This window comes from Octodon degus, unplaced genomic scaffold, assembly GCF_000260255.1.
Source record: "Octodon degus isolate 3935 unplaced genomic scaffold, OctDeg1.0 scaffold00018, whole genome shotgun sequence".
In the NCBI taxonomy this organism is placed as follows: domain Eukaryota; kingdom Metazoa; phylum Chordata; class Mammalia; order Rodentia; family Octodontidae; genus Octodon; species Octodon degus.
The window spans coordinates 353,338-370,800 of record NW_004524594.1 but is presented as its reverse complement, the minus strand read 5'-3'; the positions used below and the strand labels follow the sequence as shown (position 1 = coordinate 370,800).

General features: G+C 47.9%; 1 protein-coding gene across 1 annotated transcript in view; it reads left to right on the top strand.

The window, feature by feature from the left end:
- The window catches only part of Ptprj (protein tyrosine phosphatase, receptor type J), a 114,252-nt gene that overhangs the window by 90,790 nt on the left and 5,999 nt on the right, over positions 1 to 17,463 (top strand). The window contains exons 12-22 of the mRNA XM_023710620.1: positions 617 to 748; positions 2,099 to 2,309; positions 2,414 to 2,538; positions 3,340 to 3,427; positions 5,892 to 5,933; positions 6,770 to 6,778; positions 6,884 to 6,971; positions 10,784 to 10,874; positions 12,865 to 12,938; positions 13,026 to 13,160; positions 13,786 to 13,905. Coding sequence (XP_023566388.1) covers positions 617 to 748; positions 2,099 to 2,309; positions 2,414 to 2,538; positions 3,340 to 3,427; positions 5,892 to 5,933; positions 6,770 to 6,778; positions 6,884 to 6,971; positions 10,784 to 10,874; positions 12,865 to 12,938; positions 13,026 to 13,160; positions 13,786 to 13,905 — 1,115 coding nt within the window. The remainder of the gene's footprint in view (positions 1 to 616; positions 749 to 2,098; positions 2,310 to 2,413; positions 2,539 to 3,339; positions 3,428 to 5,891; positions 5,934 to 6,769; positions 6,779 to 6,883; positions 6,972 to 10,783; positions 10,875 to 12,864; positions 12,939 to 13,025; positions 13,161 to 13,785; positions 13,906 to 17,463) is intronic.

Below are 17,463 nucleotides of genomic sequence, written 5' to 3'. Positions count from 1 at the left end.
GACGAGTGTTTTTCCAATATTTCTTATGTTGAACATAGCCGGAGCCTTCACATCATACCAGTCTTTTTTAGAAAATGGATCAACCACTTTCTTCTTGGCTCCTTTTTTGCTGCCTTTTGTAAGGCGCTTGTTCTTGCCTACCGCCATGGTGCTGCTCAGAGAGCCAAAAAGGTCTAATTATGCTTTAGTAGGCCCCCTTTTAAATTAAAAGGCAAGAGCTAGGCATAGTGGTGCACATGTGTAGAGCCAGCACTTGGAAGGCTGAGGCAGGAAGATCTCAAGTTTCGAGGTCAGCCTGGGCCGCACTCGAAGACCCTGTCTCAAAAAACAAACCAAGGGGCTGGGGAGATGGCTCAGTAGAATAAGCGCTTGTCTGGCAAGCGCAAGGGCTTGAGTTTAATCCCCGGTTCTGCCAAAACAAAACAAACATAGAAGGATTACAAGTAAATACTGTTGGAAACAACAGCAATAATAAGACCAGCGGGGTTATGTGCAGAGTGGAGGCCCAGCGTGATCCGCTCCCAGACCTCGCCCTCTCAGCCGCTGACCCTGGAACGCTGCTGTAACTTCTGGGCTGGGTCGGGCACCAATCCTATCTTGCGTGGTTTCGTTTCAGACCCCCCCGTCCCAGAAGGCTCCCCGAACATCACATCCATCAGCCACAACTCTGTGAAGGTGTGGTTCAGTGGGTTCGAAGCCAGCCACGGCCCCATCAGAGCCTACGCCGTGGTGCTCACCACCGGGGAGGGTAAGAAGGCGCACGCACAGGTCCCCCCACCCCCATGGCCCAGGGATGTGGGCGGGCAGGGTGTATGCGTCACGCTGTGTGTGCCCTCTGGCTTCCGTCCCAGCCAATTCTCTCTCTGCCCTGCCGCGTGAGAACAGTCACAGTAGACGTGAGAGACTGTTGTGCAGGGCTGTTGACCAACATGGCAGCAGGACTCCGTTGCCCTGTGCTGGAGTTTTCTTCTCCTACAGCGTCAGGCCTTCTGGTGGAAGAGTACTAGTTACAAGCGACTTTCTTTTTTTTTTGAGACAAGATTTCAATAAGTAACCCAGGCAGGCCTCACAGTCGCAGCGATCCTCCTGCCTTAACCTCCTGAGTGCTGGGCTTATAGGCGTGTGCCACCAGGCCTGGCTCCCAACTTTGTTTCATACACACACACACACACACACACACACACACACACACACAGAGGTCTCTACACAATGACCTTTTGTTAACCAAAAGAGTTTGCCTTTCTGCTGGGATCCTGCAGAGGCTTCCCTGTGGCCCAGGAAGGAGGCAGGGGAGATGTAGTTTCTCCTCAAAGTGCGCTGTCCCAGTCTTTGGTCCTCATGACTAGGGACCTCTCTTGACAGCTGAGTGTGTTTTGCAGAGGTCTGGCTCTAAAGTGCCAAGCCTTAGTATTTGGGCTGATTTTTTAACCTAAATGTGCACAGGCAGGGCTACCCCTGCCACATATTTTGATCCGTGGTGTTGTCCCCTTCTCCGTGAGAAAGGGAAGAACAAGCTCGCTCAGTCTCAGAATTTCAAAATGTGGTGTCGAGCCTGATGTGATGCACATCTGCAATCCCAGCCCTCAGTAGGCTGAGGTAAGAGGATCACTGAGAGCGTAAGGCCAGCCTGGGCTACATAGTGAGACCCTGTCTCAAAAAAACAAAGCAAAGAATAGCAAAAAAGATGTCGAGCTTTCTCTGTTTCCTTATTTATTGTGAGTCTCAACAAACCTAAGAGTAGACCTTTACTGAAGAGGGCAGGTGATGTTATAGAGTGACCAGGCTGCCTGGCTCTGGCCTGTGATGGACAGGACAATAGGCCCTGGGCCACCCGGCCTGGGCTGGTCCCAAGGGCAGGGTGACTGCATTGGGCCAGATCCATGCGTTTTATGAGCCTTCCTTTTTCTTTTCTGGAGAATGGGTGCGAGAAGCTTATGTGTGAGATTCATGGTGTCAAACTGAGTTCCTATAAGTGAAGCATGAGACTTGAATGTTGGCAAAGCCTGGCATCGAGGGTGCCTGAGTTGGTGTCACCTGGCTACGAGGAGTCCTGAGTCTTTGCTGTCATTTAGGCTTGCTTTCTGTGTGCCTTCCTCAGCTGGCCGCCCTTCTCCAGATGTTCTGAGATACACCTATGAGGATTTCAAGAAGGGCGCCTCGGATACCTATGTGACCTACCTTGTACACACGGAGGAGAAGGCGCGGTCCCAGGGCTTGCCCGGGGCCTTGAGATATGAGATCAACGTGGGGAACGAGTCCACCACCTGGGGCTACTACAACGGGAAGCTGGAGCCGCTGGGCTCTTACCGGTGAGGACTGTAGCCTCTGCAGCCAGGGCTGAGCCCGGGTGTATAGATGTCTGCTGCAACGGGCATGTGGCCCTGTGGTCTCATGGTGCTCTCTGTCCCTGCAGGGCCTGTGTGGCTGGCTTCACTAACATCACCTTCAGCCTTCAGCGTGACGGACTCATCAACGGGACCGAGAGCTACGTGTCCTTCAGCCCCTACTCAGAGGCTGTTTTCTTGCCCCAGGACCCAGGTAGAGAGAGAGGCAGCCCTGGCCCCAGCTGGAGTTCCCAGTTTGGGCTCCTCTGAGGTTCCTGGCAGCCACCTGTTTCTAATCCTTGGGCTGTTTAGCTCTTCGTGCCAGGCACGTGGGGTGACTTCCTTTATGGAATCCTTCAACATTTGCAGGCCCGCGAGGCATGGGAATTGTCAACTTCACTTTAGAAATAGGCTACTGAGACCCAGATTGGGGAAACAGCTCGCCCAGGGTCACACAGTGCCTTAGCTGCAGTCCTGAGGGTCTGGCCTTGGGCTCCTTGTCACTGTTCATCCCCATGGTTGAAGAGCTAAGTGACACAGGAGCTGCAGGGACCAGGGAGGGTGTACCCCCAAGCCCAGGCTGGAGGCTAATTGATGGGCTCATTTGCTAGGTTTTCTGGATTGTCCTACTTGGCAGTTTTTAGCTACTAGAAAAAAATTCCCAGAGGAAGTCAGCAGGGGGTTTTGTGTTCCCTGAGCCCAGTGCTGTGGGCCCGTCTGCTCCGGAGGCGAGGCTCAGAGGGTCCAAGGAGGCAGGTCAGAGTGGAGTGACAGACAGAAAGGAGACTGCAGCTAGGGGTGGCCAGGGACACGGACTCTAGCTCTGATTATCCAGGTTGGTTTTAGTTTCAGAGATGTCAGAGATATGTAACTCCTGTGTGTGTGTGAGTGTGTGTGTGCACATGTGAGCCTTGCATGTCTGTTACACATGTATGAAGTGCACCCCCACCCCTGCGGTGGGGGTCCCGTGTGTCTCTCACAGACCCCTTCCCAGGTGCCTGTGTTTCCACCGCAGGTGTCATCTGCGGAGCTGTATTTGGATGCATCTTTGGTGCCCTGGTCATCGTGGCAGTGGGAGGCTTCATCTTCTGGAGAAAGAAAAGGTGACACCGCCTACAGGAATTGTCATCCTCTGCTTTTCAGGGAAGCTTTTCTTGTGGGAAATTGTACCAGCCCTTTGAGGAATGGTACAAAGAACACGTGTGTCGCCGTGGTCCGTGGGGCTCACCGTGTGGCAGTCTGCCTTCCTCGCTCACCCTCCTCCCTGCCTGCATGAAACTTGTATGTCAGTTGGGATTCACTTGCTGCCAACAGGGACCCCCCACACCCCGCCCCCTGCAGGGTTCCTAATGTGACCCTGCTGGGTTGTTTGTGCTGCCACCAGGCCCTGCTGGGGTGGGAGACAGTGCTAACAGTGTAGCTTTGGCTCAGGTTCTGACTTACGTTTTAAAAGTAGGAGTCCATGACTGGGTAGAAAAACTTGTTTCTTGTTATCAGAAAGTAATACATATACATGAATTACTTTCTCATTCCTGGGACAAAATTCCTGACACCTGCAGCATCAGGGAGGAGGGATCATTCTGGCTCTCAGTTTCCGAGGGTTCTGTCCATGGCTTGCCGGTGCCAAGGCGGAAGCAGGGCCTAGTGCTGCTCCGTGCCTGAAGGCTCCTCGGACATGGCAGCCTGGAGGCAGAGAGCAGAGCAGGGCAGGGCAGGAGCACAGCCTCCTCGCTGTACGCTCGGCGACTGAATCATAGATGGAGAAAGCCGCTGGGGGAGACAGCATCCCATGATCCAGTCACTATCCAAAAGCCCACCTCCTGGCGCTTCGGGGAGCATTCTAGGTCTAAATCATAACATTTGCTAGAGAAAAACAAAGACCAAAAAGTACCCCAGAGCAGAACAACACAGAGAAAAGGCAATCCGGCCTGTCGGCACCTCTGCAAAGCTACCATTTCCCCCCCATTTTATTTTATTTTATTTTATTTTTTATATATTGAATTATTTTTATTTCTTTTTTTTTGTTTTTGTTTTTTCAAAGTTTTATTGATAAACAGATAGCAATGAGACAGTTTCAAATCCAATCGGAAGTACAGTTTCAACAAATAATACACTGCATATATTCTTCTTAGTGGTTAATTGCTGTACACGAAGTGGACTTGTGAAGCTATTTACAAACACCATTAGAACAAATCATTCTATTCATTAAGAGAATGCAACTATATATCTATCCTAACCACTTGGAATACACAAATACAAAATGGACATTCATAGTTATACCCCATTTTTTCTAAGTTCCGTTATTGAATATTATAGGTGTTTAAACTCAGCAAAATATTCTAAAAGAGTCCAGTAGCCCATAATAGCATTGGGTCCTCTGTTTAACTGGCAATGTCAGAAATTATTGACCTGAGTCCCCCACAGCTCAACATAACAGCGTGGCTTTATTTCCTATATTTCGTCTTCACACTTTTCTACTGGATGGTTAAGAGCAAGGTAAAGCAGGACCTATGCAACAAGAGTTGTAGCTTTTTGGTCTGAGAAGGTCAGTGAAACGTCCTCAGGATTTGTCTTGAGATCCCGTACCTCAGATTGTAGAACCTTTGTCAGTGCAGCCATGTGGATGAGTCACGGCCATTGCTTGGCCAATGTGGTCTCTGTGAAAGCCTGAGAGAGTGTCTTCTCCCCATGTGACTCTCCTTAGGCACACTCTACGTCATCGATCACTTTCCTCTTTGGCCTCATAATCTTCTTGATCAGAAAATTTGGGACACTACCGAGGTACATGACATTACAGTACAAGTTCTCATATGTCCTGAGTCTTAATTGACCTTAGAAGGCTAGGGCCAAAATGTTGGCATTCCTTGTAGTCCTCCTTTTTCTCTAATTTTGGTCTGCAAACTTACGTTGTTAACCATCCAGAAGACAAGCTTATTGTTATTATCAATCCCCCCCATTTTAAATGGCTGTGAGTATTTAACTTTATGAAAGTGCCATCTCTTATGTAACCAGTGGCTGGGTGCTTTCAACCTGGGGCCCCAGTTCATGTGTGTGCCCACAGTTAGCGTGTGTATCCCTGCGATGCTCATGACGATTCCAGGCGGGACAACCACCGGGCCTGGCTGTCCAGGGTTTCAGTTTTCATCCATGCTGCCAAATTAACTTCCAGGACGTAGTTCTCACACCAGCTTGGAGTTGAGCCAGCAACACCAGAGTGCCCCACCTACACTGGATTTGATACGTATCTGGTTTATTGCAGGAACATAGCAGACTTTCCCCTAAAGCAGTATGAGACAGAGTTTACTTTAGGTGTGCCTTACTGTAAAGCAATGCCCCTGATACAGATGGCGAGGAAATTCCTAAAGGTGGCCAGAGCAGGCTTCCCATGCCTCGAGATACACTAGGAGAGACTGATGTTCCAGCTTTGTTAGTGGTGTCTGCTGCTTGGACCCAGGACCTGGGGAAAGGCGTTTGATAGACACATGTGAGTGTGTGTGTGTGTGTGTGTTTGCACACTCACGTGTGCAGAAAGAAGCTCTTGTCTAATGGGTTTTTGTTTCAACACAGGAAAGATGCAAAGAACAATGACGTGTCCTTTTCTCAAATTAAGTAAGTCTCTAGAGTTAGGATTATACTAAGACTCACTGCCCCATCTGTCCTGTGACCATAGGAGAATTTTTGATGGACCTTGCTGTTATTTTTCCTGGTTGAGCACTTGGAAATTCTCACTAGGTTCATTTTCAGTAAGAAACCTAAGTTTTATATTGGTCTCTTGAAGCAGAATTCCTTGTCATGTTCTATTAGTTTACGTATTTTCTAGTAGATGTTGGTAGATATTATGCAGTTCCATTTGTTTGGGGCTTTTGGTATATGGATATAGCATATCTCAATAATATATACTTTATATATATTTATATATTTAGGACAGGGTTGACAGGATCTACAGGGTTTCATTATGTAGATCAGACCTGTAGTGATCCTCCTGTTTTCAGCTTCCCAAGTGCTGGGATTACAGGTGGGGTACCACCATGCCCAGTCTTAATCCCCATCTCAGCATGCCTTGGGGGTGGGATGGGGCCCGGCACGGCAGGCTGGGGACTGAACTCCAGCCGCTGCACTCTGCCTAAGCGGGTGCTTTAGTCTGCTGAGCTATCTGGCTGGCCCATCAATAATATATACCTTATGATTTTAAAAAAATTGAGTGGGTTATTGAGATCTAGGGGAAAGTAGAGCCCAAGTGAGCTCACAAATACGACCATTTCATGCAGTAGAGGTGGATTTCCCGATTCCCTTCTCATTGTTTTTTAAATAATATTCCTCTGATTTCTCCTCCTTGAGCCCCTCCCATTATGGCCTGGTTTTTGTTATTCTGGGAAGATATTTATTTCCTAAGCAAATGACCTTTTCTAATCAGTTATTTTTTTCTTTCCTTTTCTATGATGAAGACCTAAAAAGTGAGTAACAGCTTTACTTTTTAAAAATAACTAAGGTTATTTGGCTTGGAGTGTGTACTTCTTTGAATGTAAAGAAAAGCCTGACAGCGTGTTTTGCTCTCTTAGGTCCAAGTTGATCAGAGTGGAGAATTTTGAGGCTTACTTTAAGAAGCAGCAAGCGGATTCCAACTGCGGGTTTGCGGAGGAGTACGAGGTACGTGGCCTTCGCGTGGTGTTTTGCATCGTTTGTGATTCTTCCTCGGTGGCGGGAACTGTTTTTGTCTCATGGTGAAGCTTTGGGCGAGAGAAGACTGCCTGGAGTGGGCAGAGGTTGGCGCTCTGCCCTGTGGCTCCCACTGACCTGAGTCTTGGGGAGTGCACATTTTAGTCTGTTGTTTTTCTGGTACTGAGTGTTGAATAGAGGTCCTTTGTGCTGAGCTATATCCACAGCTCTTACTTATTTTTTATTTTGAGACAGTCTTTCATTGAGTTGCCCAGGCTGGGCTCAGATTTTCAGTCTGCCTGCCTCAGCCTTCCAGAGTGCTGGGATTATGGGCAGGCTCACCTTTGTCCTTTTGGCTTTATTTTATTTTTGCAGTACTGGGGATTGAACTCAGGACCCTGTGCTTGCTAGGCAAGCACTTATTCTATTGAGCTATTTCCCTGGCCCACTGGCTTTATTTTAAAGAGAATTTAAAAAACCCAATAAAAATGATATAAAGAATTTCAAAACAAGATAACAGGAAATTAACAATGGCTATTACATTGCATATTGTTGTCTTCAGAGTAGTTGCTCAGATTACCAGATATCAGCATACAAAGTTAAGCAAACAATTAAGGATTAACTGTTTCTTTCAATAAACCAATAGAAATTAGTAATACAATTATTATATATATATGTGTATATATATATGTGCACTATATACATACACATACATATATACATACATACATATATATATTTTTTCATTTTTCAGTTTTTCATTTTCTTGTTTTTTTGGTACAGGGAATGAACTCAGGGCCTTATACGTTCTAGGCAGGCACTCATGCCACTGAGCTATCTCCCTGGCCCTTTGTTTTTTTATTTTTTCCCTTCCTTCTTTCTTTCTTTTCTCCTTTCCCCCATCCCAGTTCTTTCTTTTGAGCAGTTTCTTTCCCTTTCACTATTTCTATTGTACCGTTTGGACTTTATTTCATCTTTCAGTTTTTTACACTAGGGAGACAATTTAATATTTACAAATATGGGTCTGATTTATTTCACTTATAACTGTGGGCTTTATTTATTTTGTATTTTAGTACAGGGTCTGCAGGGTCTCACTACATAGATGAGACTTGTAGTGATCTGCCTGTGTTCAGCCTCCCAACAGCTGGGATTACGGGCAGGTGCCACCACGCCCAGTCTCCATCGCTGTCTCAGTGTGCCCCGGGGGCGGGGCTGGCCTGGCACGTCAGGGATTGAACTCTGGCCGCTGTGTGACTATGTGCTTTAGTTGTATCCACTTACCTATAGCCTGGGTTTGTCTTTCTTTGTAGCTGAGTAATAGTCCATTGTATAAAAATACATCTTTTTTATCCATTTCTTGGTTGATGGGCATTTGGGTTGTTTCCAAGATTTAGCTATTACAAATTGCGCTGCTATAAACACGGGTGCACATATATTGCTGTGGTATGATTTTTCAATTCTTCTGGAAAAATACCCAGAAAGAGCATAGTTGGGTTGAATGGTACCGTTCATCCGAGTTTTTTTTTTTTTTTTTTTTTTTTTTCAGAACTGGGGATTGAACTCAGGCCCTTGCCCTTGCCAGGGAAGTGCTTATTCCACTGAGCCATCTCCCCGGCTCTGTCATCGAGTTTTTTGAGGACTCTCCATACTGATTTCCACAGTGGTTGTTCCAGTCTACACTACCAAAGTGGGGAGGGTTCCTTTTCTCCTATAGTCTCTCCAGCATTTGTTGTTGGTTGACTTCTTGATGACAGTCGTTCTTTCTGGGGTGAGATGGAATCTCAGTGTTGTTTTAATTTGCATTTCTCAAATGACCAATGATGTTGAACTTTTTTTTATACATTTATTTGCCATTTGTATTTCTTCATCTGAGAAATGTATATTCATCTCAAATGCATAATTTTGGATTGGATCTTTGAATTTTGGGGGCCTGGTTAAAAAAAATTCCTTTTACGTTCTAGATTGAAGTCCTTTGTCTGAAGGATAGTTGGCTAAAACTTTTTCCCACTCTGTGGCTTTTCTTTTCACATTACTGGTGATTTCTTTTGATGTGCAAAATCTTTTCAGTAAGACGAGATACCAATTGCTGATTTTTGAAGTATTTTCTGTGCAGTTTGGATTTTTTTTAAAAAATGTATTTAGGACAGGTTCTACAGGGTCTACAGGGTCTCACTACACAGATCGGACTTGTAGTGAGCCTCCTGTTTTCAGCCTCCTAAGCGCAGGGATTACAGGTGTGCGCCATCACGCCCAGTCTCAGTTGCTGTCTCAGTGTGCTGTGAGGGCTGGATCGAACCCTGGCCACTGTGTTCTGCCTAAGCAGGTGCTTTAGACTGCTGAGCTATCTAGCCGGCCTTTGGATTTTGTTTGTGAATTCTCTCCCTACTTCTGTGTCTTCAATATTTCTTCCAGTTTTCTCCATCTTCCAGTACATTTAGTGTTTTCATTTTATTTTTATTTTTTTTTTCAGCTTAACACAGAAGAGATGATTTATTGTACATGCTTTACATTCAGCCAAAAGTGAGAACAGAAGTAGTTCAGGATGCCACAGGTCCGGGGCAAAAATCCAGGGGTCTGCTTAGTTTGAACCAGGTGGCTCTCTCTTTGAGGTGGTCTTGACGATCGGATGGCAGTGCAGTCCTAATCCACTGGGACACTGTAGACAGCCTGCAGTCCAGAACTTGCACCAGCGCTGTCAGCCTCCAGCATTCTTCATGTTTGCTGGCCTCCAGGGTATACGAGCTATTGTACTTGGCCCTCTGTCTCATTGCTCTTCTTTTATGCTTCAGTCTGTGCATTCGATTCTTCCTCCACTTGGCTCTCATGTTGCAGAGGTTTCTAAGAAGATGGCGTTAAGTCGAGAGCAGTGTTTCCATTTTAATATTTAGATCTTTGATCCATTTAACTTTAGTGCCTGGTGATAGACACAGGCCTAATTTTAGCCTTCAGCATGTGAAAACTTTTGGCTTTATTTTAATCTCTTGGGGGCTGGGGAGATAGTTCAGCAACATAAGCGCCTGCCTGGCAAGCACAGGGTCCCAAGTTTGATCCCTGGTACCACAAAAAAAATAAGGAAACAAAGAAAAAAATTCTCTGGGTTCCTATGGTTGCTATAACAAAAGTGCCATAAGTCACATGGCTTAAAGCAGTAGAGCCAGAATGTGGCTTCAGAGGCCAGAAATCCCGGATCACAGTGTTGGTGCAGCTTGGCTCCCTCTTAGGCATCTTGTGGACGGTCCCTCCCCTTCAGCTTCCGCTGTGGGCAGCCTTGCGCTTCTCTGTTTGTACCAGGACGCTCCCGCCTCTGCCTCTGTTTCCCCGAGGTGCCTCCTCCCTCTGCCTGTGTCTTGCTGTTTTCTTTCCTCCTGCACAGATGCCACCCACGAGGGATTAGGGTCCCCTTCTTGTGCGTCCTCATTCTAACCTGATCGGGTCTGCAAAGACCCAACTTCCCAGGAAGACCCTACTGGGGTTAGATACTCAGCCTCAGTTTCAGGGGAAGCAAGTGCACCTGTATCTGCCTACATCCAGCTCTGTTATGGCCAGTGTAAATTACATCTTTTTTTTTTTTTTTTTAATATTTATTTATTTTTATTACATTTATTTATTGTGTGTGTGTGTGGCCAGCTCAGCCCACCAGGGGGCGGGTCTGGCTGGCATGTGGTGCTGGGGATCGAACCGCGGTCCCTGTGCTTTGCCAAGCTTGTTTCAAGTAGGTGCTTTAGACCACTGAGCCATCTCTCCAGCCCGTAAATTACATCTGAAGCCTATGTAAGTCAACAACTTGTCAATTTTGCTTGCAGGATCTGAAGCTGGTTGGAATCAGTTTGCCTAAGTATGCTGCCGAGCTGGCTGAGAACAGAGGGAAGAATCGTTATAACAACGTTCTGCCTTGTGAGTGAGCATCCAGGCCGCGTGCCCTCCCCCATCACATGAGTGACAGTTGAGGGCAGCTGCCATGTCGCCTGTCACATGCTGGGTGCTGCCTGAGGGACATGACACGTCATTAAATCCTCATAACCTCCCTATGAAGTTGGGAGTGGGAGATTTACTTTGCAGATAAGGAAACCGAGGCATGATGTGTGAGTTGGTTTCTTTTTCCTGAGGTCACACAGGTAGTGATGGAAAAACCAGGCTGTGAGCCAGGTCTGTGTCTCATTCAGGGAGGAGGACGGAGATGAGCTACTTTCTCAATGCTGGAACACAAAACCCAATGCCCACATTTCAAAGGGGAGGTTTATCTTAGCTCACATTTTCAGTACACAGTTGTCTGGCTCTAGCACAGAAAGAACATGGTTGAGGGTCTGGCGGAGGTGAGCTGCTCTCCTCACGGAGCCAGGAAGCAGAGAGAAGGGCGGAGCCAGGGAGGGAGGTGTGCACTTCCGGGTCATGTCCCAGTGACCCCCCCCTCTGAGCAGTCGCTCCTCCTAACATCACATTTAGCTGGTCATGTCCCAGTGACCCCCCCCCCCCGAGCAGTCACTCCTCCTAACATCACATTTAGCTAGAGCACCTCCGTGATTCAGTCACCTTTGAGAAGCCCCACCTGTGAGGGCCTGAGGCTGCGGGGGTTCACTGAGATGTGAGCCATGAGTCCACGTGTCTGTACCTACCTACCTACCTACCTACTCAGTGTAGGGTCCTGGGTAAGAGCAGGCAGAACAGTCTGGTAGTCAGTCCTCTGCTTGCCCACACACCCCTGGGATTGGTGGGGCGCATCACACAGCTTCACGTGAGTGGTGAGTGAGCTAGATGTGCTGCCCTGTGAGGCTGAGGCAGGAGGATCACCATGAGGTGGAGCCAGCCTGGGCCGCAGAGTGGGTTCAAGGCCAGCCTCAATGTTGCAGTGAGGCCCTGTCTCAAAAATATGAGTAGTAACTAAATTCTTCCAGGTTTTGGGGAATCACCAAAGTTGGCCACAGGGGAGAAGCTTCAAAAATAGGTGGTGAGGAGGGCGGGAGGAACTGGTGCTGCCTCGCATTGCCCGCCTGTTCCTGCAAATGTGGTGGAGCTTCGCAGGCCTGCATGGTGCCTGGGAGTTGGTGTCTGTGTATTGCTTGTACGGGAAAGACTCCCAAGGGCACCTGGGGTAGCATTGTGCCCCTCTGTGCTTGGGGAGGTGACCCATGCAGGGAGAGATGGGGTGGCCGAGCGGTGTACCGTGGCTTTTCCTGCCCTGGGCACCTTTAGCATCTTCCCTTCCTGCAGCCAGGAAGGTCTGCTTCTGAGATGAAATAACTCGCAGGAAGCAGGAGAATTCTGCATTTTATACCATTCCTTTCTTAGCAGTCTTAGACACTGTTTATTGTGAAATCTAGTTCTTTTTTTATAGCGCCCTATTTTTATCTAAGAATGGAGGCAGTGTGGAACGAGGGCCCTGGGCCTCAGCTCTGCTGCTGGCAAATGGTGCTAGATTTGGGTTCTGTCTGCGCTCACCGGGTGTCCTGAGCCGGAGATCCCTTCATGGCCACATCCCCAGTTTCCTTATGAGTTAAACAGGGCAAACACTGTGGGGTGGTTTTGGGGCAAAAAAATGAGCTTGCTTAGCTTATTGCCTGCTCACAGCAGGCAGCAAGGCAGCTGGCAGTGCTGGGTGGTTGGGTCTGAGGTGGGCGTTTGGTCCGAGTCCACCTTCCCCGCTGAGCCACAGCAGCAGACCCCACATGCAGAGGGGGGCACGTCTAACTTGGCTTGGGGTTCCAGAGGGTTTGGTCCATGGTCGGCCAGCTCCAAGCTCCAAGGCAGGAGCACTGAGGCAAAAGGGCATGGCAGAGCGGAGCTGCCTGGGCCGTGGCGGGTGGGCGCGGGGCAGGGGGCTGCGTTCTTTATGTGTGCAGCTTCCCCCACACGTTTGTTTCTAATGAGGTCCTTTTCTCTTTGTCAGATGATATTTCTCGTGTCAAGCTTTCCGTCCAGACCCATTCTACTGATGACTACATCAATGCCAACTATATGCCTGTGAGTGGGCACCAGGTTGTTCCCGTGAGCCCCTCAGGGTGCCTCTTTTGGCGCCCTGGACCCTGAATGTGTGCTTTCTGTCCTCAGGGCTACCATTCCAAGAGAGATTTTATTGCCACGCAAGGACCTTTGGTCAATACTTTGAAAGATTTTTGGCGTATGGTCTGGGAGAAGAATGTGTACGCCATTGTTATGTTGACCAAGTGTGTGGAGCAGGGAAGGGTAAGTTAGTTTTTAAAATTTTCATATTAGATTAATTTTTATTATTGTGGAAGGTCCTTATGTACCTTCAAAATCATTTGTCTTCTTTATAAACATACTATTCTCAGGCGTGGGTGCCTTTATTCTTCGAAGTTTGCCCTCTGTCTTGTCCTGGCTGGGAGAGCGAAGCAGGAGCAGATAGTGGGGCCCAGGGCAGGAGAGAGCAGCCTTCACGCAGAAGCGATGGGCCGGCGTGGGCAGGTGCAAGTTTCAGTGCAAAGCTGGATTTTCATGAGAAAGCTCCCCATTTTAAAGGAGTGGGAAGATTTTTAAGTTGTCAGCAAGCAAGCCATTCTAGGGATCACAGAGCTGCCAGCCAGAGGGCTGACGGTGCCCTGTTTCATTACGTGTTCTCCCTGTTTGTTTCTGAGACAGGGTCTTACTGTGCACTTCAGGCTGACCTGGAGCTCACTGTGTACCCCAGGCTGGTCGCAGACTCACCACGCCCCTCCTGCCTCAGCCTCCCGAGTGCTGGGATGCCAGGCGTGTGCCACTGCGCCCGGCTCCCCTGATCTTCATTTTGGGTCTTTAGTGATGGCAGATGGTGTGATTTGTGTGTTTCCATAAAAATGCAATTTTGTTCTAGACCAAATGTGAGGAATACTGGCCTTCTAAGCAGGCCCAGGACTATGGGGACATAACTGTGGCAATGACATCAGAAATTGTTCTCCCGGAATGGACCATCAGAGATTTCACAGTGAAAAATGTAAGTAAGAGGCCAAGGTGGCTGGATCTTAGGAATTGCCATCCGTGAACTTTGGGATATATTTTAGGTTGCTGTTAACTAGCATGGTATTTTATGCATTAGAGAAAAATTCACTTTGCTTTCTGTACAATAAAGCAATCCATTTTTCATGTGCACTCCAAGCAACGCGTGGTTTTACTGTCTGGACGGAAGTCTCACGCTCTTTTCCTGAATAAAGTGACTCTCCAGGGCCTGGCTCTGGCAGTAGCCCTTCCTTTCCTCCCACTCCCAAGTGACTTGCTCATGAAATTTTTGTCACAGGCCAGGGCCTTTTGAATGACTTAGTTGGGGAGATGGCACCAGGAGGGCCGTGCGCTGTTGGGAGCGGTGGCTCAGTGCACAAGCTTAATTCATTCCATGATTCTGAGAATGGTGAGCTTCTGCTTGTCAGCTGATGTGGCGTTTAGGAATGGCACAAGAATTTTGGTAAACACTTCCATTCATGACAGTTTCTGTTCGTGCACCAAATTGTCATGAACAGAAGCAGTCGTGAACCAAGGCACCGATGGAGTAGGACTCCCGCGTAGAGGCACTGTCTTAGTTACTTGTTTCTTGTTGCCGAGACAAAATACCTCACACCCAGAGTTAAAGGAGGGAAGGTTTATTTCGTCCACAGTTTGTAGAGGTTTCAGCCCATTGTCGCTGGCTCCAAGGCAGGGTGCATGTGGCAGAGGGGCAGCTGTTCATGGCAGTGGAAGGCAGCAGAAGCAAGCAGAAGCAAGCAAGGGAGAGACAAGACTGTCCCTTGCGTTGAACGCAGGCTCCCTGCCCTCGGGTGGGCATCACCCTCCACCTTGGACCTTGCCAGAGCTATGCCAGCCAATCAGCGGACCCATTTAGTACTCACACACCCTTGATCCCAGCAGCACCCGCTCTAGGGCCAGACACTTCTGAAAAAGCACTATGACTGCCTGAGTCTGTCGGGGGGACGGCTAGACACCAGCTGTGACAAGCACATTGGCTTCCTTTTCCCCCAGAGTGATGACAACCAAATCAGTCATGCAGACATTTCAGAAAGTCGAGTTGGTATCCTTTCTCCTTTTTTAAGGGTGCGGGACAGAGGCAGTGTCGTGAAGTGACTGACCTCCACCGATGCGTGTGGGGATGCATCTAACCCTTTGAAGTTTACATCAGGGCCTAAGGTGTGCCTCCTCTTTTGATCTTGTGGCTCAAAAATTAGGTCTCTGGTCCACATAAATAAAAACCAGGAATAGAATTATTTGTCAAAAAGATGAAAACCAGCATTATCTGGAGAGAAAAATTGGAAGCCATGCAGATACCCAGCTTTTCAAGAATGGGTAAGGAACCCATGGCCTCTCCGCTCCCGGAGTCTGTGTAGCTGTGAGCAGGGTGGGGGCAGGCTGCACAGTCGCCCTTCTTGGTCATGGCTCTGCGCCCGTGAAGTCAGCCAAGCTGGGATCGAAATGAGTTGGAAAAAAGCAATTACCTCTGTGCTGAGCATGGACAGACTTTTCCTGGTTATTCTCTGAACAGCACAGCCCAACTACTGCTTACGCGGCATTACCATTGTAGCTTAGGTGTTATCAACATTTACATTATATTTTAGGGATTATAAATAGTTCAGAGATTTTTTTTCTTTTTGTCTTTTTGAGACAGGGTCTTGTAATGCAGCTCAGGCTGGCCTTGTACTTACTCTGCAGGCCAGGCAGGCCTCGAACTTACAGCGATCCTCCTGCCTCTGCCTCCTGAGTGCTGGGATTACAGGGTGTGTCACCATGCCTGGCCTCAGAGATGACTTACAGTGTCGTTCCATGTTCCTGAATGGCAGGGCTGCATCCTGAGAAGTGTGGGAGGTGCTAGCACAGACCCCACAGTGTCGCCTGTGGCACCCCAGGGTTCGGGGGTGTGGGTTACCCGTGTGCACTGATGCTGGCTGGGACGCTGCACACCCAGGAGCGGTGCTGCTTTCCTTAAGGAAGGAGAGCGAGTGTGGATTTTCCTACCAGAGGGCTCCTGCGTCCCCCGTGTCCGGTGTTAGGTGCCACGTGAGTGCGGTGAGCCCCGAGACAGAAGCTCACGTGGATGTGGAAAGCCTGGATGTGGATCCCGTGACTCTTAGTTGGTGGTGGGTGGGCTGTGGCTTACAGGCGTTATCCTGGGAGACTAAGTCACGGGTGGAGCGCAGTCTCTGAAAGGCCCCTTCTTTAGGAACTCTGCACTTTCGGGGTCTGGCGTGGCTGCTATCCCAGCCCCTCCTCTGGAGGCGCCTCAGGCTGCTCCATGTGCTGAGTCAGCCAGCAAAGCCCTGGCGTTCTGGGGCCCGCAACACCTTAGAAGACGTCTGCTGCTTTCTGTGGGGTTTGCCCACTTTAGCACGCTCCTTTGTTGGTGGCTGTTTACCCCGCTTGGGGTTCACCCTTGTCAGGGGAAAGGTGTGTGCAGTCGTCCAGGTTGTTCAGAAAGATTTCTGTTGCTGGGTGGGCGGGGTAGTGCATGCCTGTCACCCAGCATACTGGGAGGCTGACACAGGGTATCCCGACAGGTACTGCAGCAGTTTAGGGCAACCTCGTCTCAAAATAAAACGTAAAAATGTGCTGGGAGTGTAGCTCAGTGTAAAGGCCCTGCATTCAACCCCCAGTTAAAAAAAAAATTTCTACCATGAATTTTAAAAAGTAAACTCTGATCTCACATATTTCTACTAAAGCTTTTTTTATTCTAGGAGTCAGTCTAAGAAACCATGTGACATTTAGTGAAATATTTTTTTTTAATTTATTTATTTATTTTATTTTTTTCCCATAATTTTGTTGATAAACAAATAGCAATGAGACAGTTTTGAATCAAATTGGTAGGACAGTTTCAATAATTAACACATTGCATACATTCTTCCTAGTGGTTAATTGCTGTACAAGATGCGGACATGATATCCTACTTACAAACACTATTAGAAAAAAATCCCTCTATTCATTAAGAGAATGTAACTATATATCTATCCCAACCACTTTGAATACACAGATACAAAATGGACATTCATCTGTATACCCTTTTTTGTTTAGTTCCGTCATTTGAATATTATAGGTATGTGAACTCAGCAAAATATTCTGAAAGAGTTCAGTAGTCCATAATAGTATTTGTCTTCCACTTGACTGGCAATGTCAGAAATTGTTGACCTGAGTCCCCTACAGCTCAACATAACAGCATGGCTTTACTTTCTCATATTTTGTTTTTATACTTTTCTGCTGGATGGTTAAGACCAAGGTAAAGCAGGACCTATGCAACAAGAGTTGTAGCTTTTGGGTCTGATAAGGTCAGTGAAATCCCCTAAGATATTACTTTTTAATTATGCAAAAGCATGCATATATTTCCCTTTTAAACCCGAGAACAGGGGGAGGGAAACATACTAGGATCAAATCTGGAAGCCCTCACACTGAGCTACAGTCCCAACTCATTTTATTTATTTAAAAAGTTTTAGACAGGATCTCACTGTCGCGAGGTTGCCAAGCCTTGGCTTGAACTTGCAGTCCCCGTGCCTTCACCTCCAGGAGTGCACCTCCATGTCTG